The 12,070-nt window shown below is 48.2% G+C and overlaps 1 protein-coding gene and 1 long non-coding RNA gene across 5 annotated transcripts in view; one reads left to right on the forward strand and one right to left on the reverse strand.

The window, feature by feature from the left end:
• Positions 1–8,234, forward strand: part of LOC142467366 (uncharacterized) — a 73,106-nt gene extending 64,872 nt beyond the window's left edge. The window contains exons 4-5 of the long non-coding RNA XR_012788380.1: positions 6,109–6,166; positions 7,955–8,234. This is a non-coding gene — a long non-coding RNA (uncharacterized LOC142467366). The remainder of the gene's footprint in view (positions 1–6,108; positions 6,167–7,954) is intronic.
• NHSL2 (NHS like 2) overlaps positions 1–12,070 on the reverse strand; it is a 94,550-nt gene that overhangs the window by 50,899 nt on the left and 31,581 nt on the right. Inside the window, exon 1 of one of the 4 annotated variants that reach the window (XM_075572975.1) lies at positions 7,240–7,390. The exons of the other annotated variants lie outside the window; for them this stretch is intronic. Coding sequence (XP_075429090.1) covers positions 7,240–7,276 — 37 coding nt within the window. The 5' untranslated portion in view covers positions 7,277–7,390. Of the gene's footprint in view, positions 1–7,239; positions 7,391–12,070 lie in introns of those variants that run through there. 4 annotated transcript variants of the gene reach the window in all.

Raw genomic sequence — 12,070 nt, forward strand, 5'->3', positions numbered from 1 at the left:
GAACGGCGAAACGCGTAGAGCGTGACCCTACAATCGAGAGGGAGAGAGACTGCTGGGAATCCCGTGACGTCATCTTCAAATCGGCTGCAATACCGGAAGTGACGTGTCGGCTCCAGGCAGTGATGCACCATGGCGGCTTGAAGCAGCAAAGACGGTGTGATGTGATGTTTTGATCACCAACGTTCTATGCTGTTATCCCATTGGGATCCTGTAAAGCCTCCACTTTTATTGTTTTTGGATAAATTGTGTGATTTTACCTTGGCTCCGTGTGTTTCTCTTTCTTTAGAGATTACACCTCCTCCATATAGCCTCCATCTGTGGCCCTCTAGTCTGTTATTTTTCAGCTATAGAGGTGCTCTTTTGGGAGCTCCATTTGTTTCATATTGCTACAGTGTTGCACTATGTATTTTATTTCTTTTTAAGGTACCAACGCTCCCCTGGTTCTTCTTTGTCCTTGTTCGTGTGGACCTTGAAACAGTCCTTCTAAGGGTTTGAGTGTTTATCTGTTCCTTTTTATTTGCATGTGATTTCATTTTGCATTTTATTTTTTCTTCTGGTCTTTTGTTTACACATTATTAGTATTCACTTGCACTATGTTTAGTTGAAAATATATTGAGCGCCATCTAGTTTGTTTATTGTATCTACATCATTTGTCGAGAGCTGAAGGTTCTGTGTCTCCCCGAGTCACATCATCTCCCCGTGCCCCGTCTACCTGCGTCATGTCTCCCCGCGTCCCGTCTCCCTGCTCCCCGTCACCCCGCGTCACGTCTCCCCATATCCCGTCTCCCCACACCCAGTCTCTACGCGCCCCGTCTCCCTGCTCCCTGCGTCCCGTCTCCCTGCGTCCCGTCTCCCTGCTCCCCGTCACCCCGCGTCACGTACCCCATATCCCGTCTCCCCATATCCCGTCTCCCCACACCCAGTCTCTCCGCGACCCGTCTCCCTGCTCCCCGCGTCACGTCTCCCCGTGTCACATCTACCCGCTTCCCATCCCCCTGCGCCCCATCTCCCCGCGTCACGTCACCCCACATCACGTCACTCCGCGCCCTGTCTCCCTGCTCCCTTGCACCATTTCCCCGCGCCCCATCTCCCAATTACACTGCAACTTTCCATTGGCTACCTGAGCAAACTCTGACCCCGTGGCCATTTTGTGTCCTTTACTTGGCAATCGGTAACAGGGGGGTCTCCAGTGCTTGGAGGACCCTCTGATTCAGGTAAACTTTAAAAAAAAGACTAGACTTTGTTTCAGAACTTGCAGATGGCTCAGGATGTGATCATGTTAATATAATAATAATAATAATAATAATAATAATAATAACATAAAAGCTATATAGAATAATGTAAAATGATTGTAACATTATTAGAAGAAAAAAAAATATATATATATATACGTACACACACACACACACACACTCAGAAGGTCCACACAAACATACACACACACACACACACACACACACACAATCCCCAGAATCCCTTGCTGCAGTGGAAGTGCTGTGTGCTGGGTGATAATGGTGAAAGGCGGGGTTGCAGAACTGTCTAAGACATGCAGATGAGCATACAGTAATATTTCCATTTGCTATATGCTTTACGGTGGAGTTTTTTTTGTCACTTTTTTTAACTAATGTGTGGTGGATACATTACAAAGCCAGTATAACCAGCCTCACACTGAAGAGACCCAAAAGGTTGAAACAGCTGTCTGTGGGTAGGTTTACTGGCTCTGCAGCCTAACCCAAGCTGTGCTGATAAGCTGTGCAATGCAGCAAGCATAAGCTTATAGGGGTCCATGTCAAAATTGATTTGAAGCAAAAGGTGGCACTGTGTGCTCATTTGCATGTCATTTCCCAGAATCCCTTGCTGCAGTGGAAGCACTGTATGCTGGGCGATAATGGTGAAAGGCCCATTATCGCCCTCGACAAATCTAGTCGCCCGGTCGCAACGGGCGACAGGATTTTGCCAGCTGGCGATCCGTCATGGCCGCCCAAGCAGCGCATGCGGTTCTCTTTCAATTCCCCTGCTCGCGCTAGGAGAAAAACAAAAAAACCCTACCTGATTGGTCTGACGTGCGTTGGCACGCTGCCAGGACTTTTTTGGGGCGCGCAGCAAGGCTCTATATGAGCTTGCGCAGTGAAGCCCACCCTTCCTTTTCGATCCTGCTCTGAGCAAGTAAGTAGTGCCTCAATTGTGCCCCCCCCTTACCTCCAATGCCTTCCACTTACCTCCCATGCCCGCCCTTAGCTCTGATGCCCCCCCTTACTTCCCATGCCTCCCCCTTACCTGCCAAGCCCCCCCCCCTTACCTCCCATGACCCCCCCTTACTTCCCATGCCCCCCCCCTTACCTCCCATGCCCCCCCCCCTTACCTCCCATGCCTCCCCCCTTACCTCCCATGCCTCCCATGGCCCCCTCTTACCTCCCATGCCTCCCCCCTTACCTCCCATGCCTCCCATGGCCCCCTCTTACCTCCCATGCCCCCCCTCCCACCTTACCTCTCAGCAGAGAGCAGGAGGAGAGTGGAGGCCGGGTCTGGCTGCAGCTGCAGAGGGTGGGGGTGGGGTTAGCTGCAGAGGGTGGGGTTAGCTGCAGAGGGTGGGGGCGGGGTTAGCTGAAGGCAGGGTGGGGGAGGAGTCAGTGCCTGGCTGAAGGCAGGGTGGGGGAGGAGTCAGTGCCTGGCTGAAGGCAGGGTTGGGGAGGAGTCAGTGCCTGGCTGCAGGCAGGGTGGGGGAGGAGTCAGTGCCTGGCTGCAGGCAGGGTGGGGGAGGAGTCAGTGCCTGGCTGCAGGCAGGGTGGGGGAGGAGTCAGTGCCTGGCGAAAGACACACAGCATGGGGGGAGAGAGCGACACACAGAGGGTGGGGTTAGATGCAGAGGGTGGGTGCGTGGTTAGCTGCAGAGGGCAGGGGCGGTTTTAGCAGCAGAGGGTGGAGGCGTTGTTAGCTGCAGAGGGTGGGGACGGGGTCTGAGCTGCAGAGGGCAGGGGGGGTTAGCTGCAGAGGGTGGGGGGGTTAGCTGGAGAGGGTGGGGGCAGGGTCTGAGCTGCAGAGGGCAGGGGCGCGGTTAGCTGCAGAGGGTGGGGGCGGGGTTAGCTGCAGAGGGTGGGGGCGGGGTTAGCTGCAGAGGGTGGGGGCGGGGTTAGCTGCAGAGGGTGGGGGCGGGGTTAGCTGCAGAGGGTGGGGGCGGGGTTAGCTGCAGAGGGTGGGGGCGGGGTTAGCTGCAGAGGGTGGGGGCGGGGTTAGCTGCAGAGGGTGGGGGCGGGGTTAGCTGCAGAGGGTGGGGGCGGGGTTAGCTGCAGAGGGTGGGGGCGGGGTTAGCTGCAGAGGGTGGGGGCGGGGTTAGCTGCAGAGGGTGGGGGCGGGGTTAGCTGCAGAGGGGGGTGGCGGGGTTAGCTGCAGAGGGTGGGGGCGGGGTTAGCTGCAGAGGGTGGGGGCGGGGTTAGCTGCAGAGGGTGGGGACGGGGTTAGCTGCAGAGGGTGGGGGCGGGGTTAGCTGCAGAGGGTGGGGACGGTGTTAGCTGCAGAGGAGCCCCAGCAGTAAGACCCGGAACTCATTGAGAACTTCCAGTGTCTACTGCCAGGGCCAAGATGTCCGCCCCACCCCCGCTCCACAGTGACAGGTAGGGTCTAGAATGAGGAGAGAGTGACAGAGAATGGGAGAGAGAGAGACAGAGAATGGTGAGAGAGACAGACACACAGAATGGAGAGAGTGACAGACAGAATGGGGAGAGAGACACAGGCACACAGAATGGAGAGAGAGAGAGAGAGAGAGAGACACACACAGAATGGAGAGAGAGAGAGAGACACACAGAATGCAGAGAGAGAGAGAGAGACACACACACAGAATGGAGAGAGAGAGAGAGACACAGAGAATGGAGAGAGAGAGAGAGACACACACACACAGAATTGAGACAGTGACAGACAGAATGGGGAGAGAGACAGACACACAGAATGGGGAGGGAAAGAGCGAGACAGGCACAGAGAATGGGGAGAGAGAGACACAGAGAATGGGGAGAGAGAGACACAGAGAATGGGGAGAGAGAGAACACAGAGAATGGGGAGAGAGAGAACACAGAGAATGGGGTGAGAGACAGAGAATGGTGGGAGAGACACAGAGAATGGGGGGAGAGGGACACAGAGAATGGGGGGAGAGGGACACAGAGAATGGGGGGAGAGAGAGACAGAGAATGGGGTGAGGGACATAGACAATGGTGGGAGAGAGACAGAGAATGGGGGAGAGAGACAGAGAATGGGGGAGAGAAACAGAGAATGGGGAGAGAGGGACACAGGGAATGGGGGAGAGGGACACAGAGAATGGGGGGAGAGGGACACAGAGAATGGGGGGAGAGGGACACAGAGAATGGGGGGAGAGGGACACAGAGAATGGGGGAGAGGGACATAATGGGGGGAGAGAGAGACAGAGAATGGGGTGAGGGACATAGACAATGATGGGAGAGAGACAGAGAATGGGGGAGAGAGACACGGAGAATGGGGGAGAGAGACACGGAGAATGGGGGAGAGAGACACGGAGAATGGGGGGAGAGAGACACAGAATGGGGAGAGGGACAGAGAATGGGGAGAGGGACACAGAGAATGGGGAGAGGGACACAGAAAATGGGGAGAGGGACACAGAGAATGGGGAGAGAGAGACAGAATGGGGGGAGAGAGAGACATACAGAATGCGGAGGGAGACTGACACACAGAATGGGGAGACAGACACAGAATGGAGAGTGTGACAGACACAGAATGGGGAGAGAGAGACTGACACAGAATGGGGAGAGAGAGTGACTGACACAGAATGGGGAGAGAGTCACAAACACACATAAAGTGAGGTTAGAGACAGACACAGAGAATTGGGGGGCAGGGGGGACACAGACAGAATGGAGGAGAGAGAGACAGTATTGGATGAGCGGTGAGAGAATGGAGGGATGGGGGAGGGAAGTGGGGAGAGAGAATGGAGGAAAGTGGGGAGAGAGAATGAAGGAAATGGGGGGGAGAAAGAATGGGGGGAGATAGTGTGTGTGTGTGTGTGTGTGTGTAGGGGGGGGCAGAGAGACAGAAAGGGGAGGGGCGCAATTGGTGATGTCATTTGTATTACTGTTGGAACTACGATCATTCACCCAGTAGCCCAAGCACGCTGCCTAGGGGTCACACTCGACTCCTCTCTCACATTCGCCCCTCACATTCAAAACATTTCTAAAACTTGTCGCTTTTTCCTCCGCAATATAACAAAGATACGCCCTTTCCTCTGTTGCTCGACTGCTAAAACTCTGACTCAGGCCCTCATTCTCTCCCGTCTTGATTACTGTAACCTCCTGCTGTCCGGCCTTCCTGCCTCTCACCTGTCTCCCCCTACAATCTATCCTAAATGCTGCGGCCAGAATCACTCTACTCTTTCCTAAATCTGTCTCAGCGTGTCCCCTGCTGAAATCCCTCTCCTGGCTTCCAATCAAATCCCGCATCTCACACTCCATTCTTCTCACTTTTAAAGCTTTACACTCTTCTGCCCCTCCTTACATCTCAGCCCTAATTTCTCGTTATGCACCATCCCGACTCTTGCGTTCTGCTCAAGGATGTCTTCGTTCTACCCCCTTTTTATCTAAAGCCCTCTCCCGCCTTAAACCTTTTTCACTGACTGCCCCACACCTCTGGAATGCCCTTCCCCTCAGTACCCGACTAGCACCCTCTCTATCCACCTTTAAGACCCAACTTAAGACACACTTGCTTAAAGAAGCATATGAATAGCACTGTGGATATTCTGAACACATGATACACAATGCTTGGCCCCCTGCAGACGCACTTACCAGAACTCCCTCCTACTGTCTCTGTACGTTCTCCCTACCTACCAATTAGATTGTAAGCTCCTCGGGGCAGGGACTCCTCTTCCTTAATGTTATGTTTATGTCTAAAGCACTTATTCCCATGATCTGTTATTTATATTATCTGTTATTTGTTCGATTATCACATGTATTACTACTGTGAAGCGCTATGTACATTAATGGCGCTATATAAATAAAGACATACAATACAATACAAAAATTTTTTTTTATGTGTCCCAGTTTTAAGTTTTGTAAATCTCCTTAGCTTTAAAACAATTTCTAACCTGCTTTGTTCCAGATCTGACTAGAAAGCTCCAAACTGGAGACCTCGGAATCCCCCCTAACTCAGAAGACAGGTAGGGAACGCCTGCACTCTGTATTTGCTGACAGTAACACTTTAATCTTCTCTGGGGATTGTTAACAATCACTTATATTCGCAAACCTGTCTGTATTTTGTCAATGTGAATAAGCACAGTAGTTTCCCATTAATCAAGAATCATCTCCCACATACACCAACCACACCTCCCTGATTCTAAGGCCTCAGCCAAGGTGGCGCTGAGCGGGCGGGCGTGCTCACGCTGGGCGCGATGATACACATTGCGGCAGTGTGTGTGGCCAGCGTGAGCAAGCGCCTGCACCCGCTCCGCGCTTAGAGCAAGCAAATTTGATTTTGCTGCTCGCAAGCGCGTCACGTGAGCAGTTTGCCCAATGAGGGCGAACCAGCTCCGTGACGTCGTGGCAACGCCCCCAGGCGAGCGCGCGCCTAGCCGCCCCCACGAATTGCCCGGCTGAGCAGGGCGCAGCACACCCGTTCCCTACCTGGCCGCAGCCTAAGGCTGAGCGCACTGTGCGCTTGGCGCGTTCAATGTAATGAAAGCAAATGAGGACGTCCATGCACGCGCAACGCTCAGCGCTTGGAGAGACAAAAATGAGTTCTTACAAGGAATTTATTCCATTTCTTTTTTTAAAAGTGGGGCTGCGGGCGGGGCTAGCTGGCGAGTAGATTTTTGTGTTCGGTGAGTAGATTTTTGTGTGATTTGACAAGCCCTGTATATATACTGTACACACACACACACACACACACGCAGTATATTGTCAAACAAATATATACTCACACAGAGACACATACACACACAGAAATGTGTGTGTGTATATATATACATATATATATATTTATACACACGTCTATATACACCCACAAAAATACACACACACACACACACACATATATATATATATATATACATATATATATATATATATATATATATATATATATATATATATACACACACACACACACACATACGCATGTATAGCATACAGAATTATGTATTAGAAGAACATGATTCTGTATATAATAAGGTTTTATGTAACCCCTGGGCAGCCAGCCCCAGCACTGAAGGAAATAATTGAGATGTCTTCTTACCTTTGCCACGTGACAGACCCAGCAGAGACCTATCCATCCCGGGGACCCCTTTATCAATTCAAACACCGTCCCCAAATCTATTCCACAGGAGGCAAGACGATCCCCCCCTCCCAGCTTCCAGTCCAACGATAATCCTTCCAACTGCTTCTGCCGTCCAAACAAGGAGCCAGGTCTCCGAAAAGGAGGGTCCTTCCCATCAAAGCAGCTGTTTAAACGAAAAGTCCCACTTTGCCCCAGCTTAGTGTATTTATGTGTGTGTGTATATATATATATATATATATATATATATATATATATATATATATATATATATATATATGTGTGTAGACAACTCCCTATAGCACACTGCTACAGTACACTACAGCACGCACCTAAGTATTTTGGCTGTACTGTATCCTGTTTTATTACGTCCTGTTAATGGTCACACTCACTATACTATGAGTGGTCCTAATGTCCTGGAGATAGCAAAAGTCTCTTCTCCGCGTGTACTTTGTGTGTCCCAAATGATACCCCTTTGTGTGTCCCAAATGATACCCCTTTGTGTGTCCCAAATGATACCCCTTTGTGTTACGTCTGCAGGAATATTTGAGTCCCGCAACACAGAGAAAGCAGGAGGGGGGGGGGGGGCGGGGAGAGGAAGAGAGCAGGAACTTGCTGTGGTGCTAAGCATTTCTCCCCAACTATTGTTTCTCCCTCCCTACGTTTCCTTCCTCAGCATCACGTAGCGTTTTCCTGGAGAATGGAGATCCGCCTCGCTGCCCTCGCTGTGCAAATGGTTAAAACATGACCCCCTTGTGCAGGCAGAAACAGGCTCAGACAGACCTCGATTTATATGTAATGTAGGGTGATCAATATAATATATCAGTGTGTGTGTGTGTGTGTGTGTGTGTGTGTGTGTGTGTGTGTGTGTGTGTGTGTGTGTGTGTGTGTGTGTGTGTGTGTGTGTGTGTGTGTGTGTGTGTGTGTCAACTAATAAAGGAGACAGCATACAGCAAGGGGTAGTCCAAAAAAAGATGTATTTTTTTGGACTACCCCTTGCTGTATGCTGTCTCCTTTATTAGTTCACGGACTGGTAACTATGCTGTTTATCTCTATGGGACTAGCATCTGCCTATGCTTTGTATTAGTGTGCTGACTGGCTCTATCTATTTTATATATATATATATATATATATATATATATATATATATATATAATCTCTCTTCTAGATTGTAAGCTCTCAGGGGCCGGCCCCTCATTAACTTATTTGGTATGTCATTCTGTTTAAGTAACGTACATAACTCTGTACCCACATTGTACCGCACTGCGGCTCTTTACAAATAAACGCTAATGATTATATATATATATATATATATATATATATACCAATGAAGTCTTTGCCTACCTCTTGTAAGCAACGGTTATTAAACAACTTCTCACTGAAGACAACACACACTTTCAAAGCTGCTACAACACATCACAGTGCCTCATTACAGCTCGTTAATGGCACCTCGTTAATTAATTGCCTCATTTACGTGGATGTGATAATCCGTTTCTAATTCCTCCGGGACGTTTTTATCTGGGTGAAAGGGAAGGCCTCTTATGAACCCATTCACTGGATTGGGACTAATTTGGGCGATGAGGTGACTGGACGCGGTGTCACCCACTTTAAACTTCATCATTCGGAAAGTCCCTTCTGTTGGGGTCACTGTGTCACCCTGTGGGGGGAGGGGCAGACTCCATGTCCCATACCTCCCCTCTGTTTGTGTCTCAGTGTCACCCTGCGGGGGGCGGGACAGACGCCATGTCCCATATCTCCCTTCAGTCTGAGTCACTGTGTCACCCTGCAGGAGGAGGGACAGACTTCATGTCACATAACTCCTTCATGTTTGTGTCACCCTGCGGGGGGGGGACTGACTCCATGTCACATAGCTCCCCTGTCTGTGTCACTGTGTCACCCTGGGGGGGAGGGACAGACTCCATGTCACATAGCTGCCCTCTGTCTGTGTCACTGTTTCACCCTGGGGGGGAGGGACATACTCCATGTCACATAGCTGCCCTCTGTCTGTGTCACTATGTCACCCTGCGGGGGGTGGGGGGTTCAGAATACATTATATTCCGCTCTCTCTATGCTACAATCTGATGCATTGCATCTCTCTCACTGTGTCTGATCCTCGCTCAGCATCCTCCCACGCCATAATCGAATCCGTATCCTAGCAACTAACGCGGGAAAAACTTTATTCAGCTGCCAGTAAACAAGCAGAGCAAGTTTTAAGGGGCCAGCAGCAGTTGACTCACTGTGATTAGGTCACTTTGCTCCTACATGGGACTGACCCTTTAGCCCATTAAACATGTATCCGTCATTAGGTCCTTAGCTTCTACATGGGCCTGAACCTCTAAAATATACACCACTACCTACTAGAAACCTGCAAACATGAGAAAAGTCTTATATACCGGTATTATAAATCCTGTTCCAGCTTCCCCTCTCTCCAATCAAATCCATCCTCCTGATATACTGTATGTAGCTGTTCAAAACACAGTGTATTATCTTTGTGCAGTAACAGGGGTCATTAAACACTTAGCAAATGTCACATATGACAGCTGTCACGCACTCTTATCCCAACAAGAGTGTCCTGCTAGAAATAGACGGTGACACAGGTGGCTTTTTAGCCATTTGACGAACTACAGACTGTATTTAACACTTTTGCTGCCATAGGGGCCTGCAACCCATTGCAAAGCAATATAATAACACGCAGAGAGATATATAATAAAACACAGAAAAATATAACAACACACAGAGAGATATAATAACACGCAGAGATATAATAACACGCAAAAAAATATAATAACACGCAGAAAAATATAATAACACACAGAAAAATATAATAACGTGCAGAGATATAATAACGTGCAGAGTAATAAAATAACACGTAGAGAGATATATGTAGTAACATTCAGAGAGATAACATGTAAAGTGATATAATAATATGCAGGAAGATATAAAAACACACAGAACATGCATAGCAATATAATAACATGCAGAGCGATGTAATAACATGCAGAGAGATATAATAACATGCAGGGATAAAATAACATGCAGAGATATATAATAGCATGAATAGAGTTATAATAACACACAGAGTGATATAACGTAATAACATTCAATGCGATATAATAACATGCAGAGCAGTATAATAACACGTGGATTCATATAATAACACGCAGAGACTTATAATAACATGCAGAGTGATATAATAACATGCAGAAATATTAACATGCAGTGATATAATAGCATGCACAGTGATATAATAACATGCAGAGCAATCAAATAACATGCAGAGCGATATAATAACATGTAGAGCAATATACTAATACACAGAGAGATGTTAAAAAAGCAGAATATATAATAACATGCAGAGAGATATAATAACACGCAGGGAAATATAAAACCATGCAGAGATATAATAACATGCAGAGGTATAATAACACAGAGAGATATAACATGCAGAGATATATAATAACACGCAGAGATATATAACAACATGCAAAGTGATATAATAACATGCAGAGTGATATAATAACACGCAGAGATATATAATAACATGCAAAGTGATATAATAACATGCAGAGAGATATAATAACACGCAGAGAAATATAATAACACGCAGAGAAATATAATAACATGCAGAGATATATAATAACATGCAGAGATATAATAACATGCAGAGATATAATAACACACAGGGCAATATAATAACATGCATATAATAATGTGCAGAGTGATATAATAACACACAGGGCAATATAATAACATGCATATAATAACGTGCAGAGTGATATAATAACACGCAAAGAAATATAATAACACGCAAAGAAATATAATAACACGCAGAGAGATATAATAACACGCAGAGATATAATAACACGCAGAGCGATATAATAACAGAGATATAATAACACGCAGAATGATATAATAACACAGGGCAATATAATAACATGCATATAATAACGTGCAGAGTGATATAATAACAAGCAAAGAAATATAATAATACGCAAAGAAATATAATAACACGCAGAGATATTGGAGAGAGAGAGGATATCATGGGAAGAGGAGGCAGCAGTTGAGGAGAGCTGGGGCCTGGCAGCGGCAACCAGAGGCCCAGCAGCTGGGTCGGGCCTCTGGTTGCTCCCGTTGCCGTGTCCCGGCTCTTCCCAGCTGCTGCCTCTTCCCATGCCGGGCCTCTCTCTCCTGCCAGTGCGCCGGAAGCTATGTGCATCCGGACGGCAGGCTCATCTTCTGGCGTGAGAGAGAGGCCCAGTATGCAAAGAGGCAGCAGCTGGGGAGAGCCGGGGCCCAGTGGCAAAAGCAACCAGAGGCCTGTCAGCGGGATGCAGAAGTTGGACCAGCAAGGTTGCCGGTATCTCCCTGCATTGTTTAAATCTCCCACGTCACGTGATCGGGGCATTTAAACATTACGGAGAGGTCCGCGACTTTGTCTCCATTTTTACCGTTCTCGCAACTTTATAAACAAAATAAGGAAACGTACTATTCCACTTCATGCCTTATTTAGGGTCGAAGAAACATTGATGAATCCCTACTTATTCCTACGCTATTAACGCACCCTAAAAAAAATTGGGGACTTCGAGAATATCTCCACTTTATCGAAATGTGATGAATCCGGCCCAGAGATCACACTCTCTGTAGACCTTTAACCACTTGTTGGTGACTGCAGGGGTGCAAATACTGCACCGACACACTTTATTCGAGCAAATACCCGGTATGTACCTGGCAGATACCTGGAATGCGCCGCTCCTCACCTCTGACAAGCCCCGTTGCATTTGCCTTCCCAGCC

The sequence above is a fragment of the Ascaphus truei genome, chromosome 16 (genome assembly GCF_040206685.1).
Source record: "Ascaphus truei isolate aAscTru1 chromosome 16, aAscTru1.hap1, whole genome shotgun sequence".
Taxonomy (NCBI): Eukaryota; Metazoa; Chordata; class Amphibia; order Anura; family Ascaphidae; genus Ascaphus; species Ascaphus truei.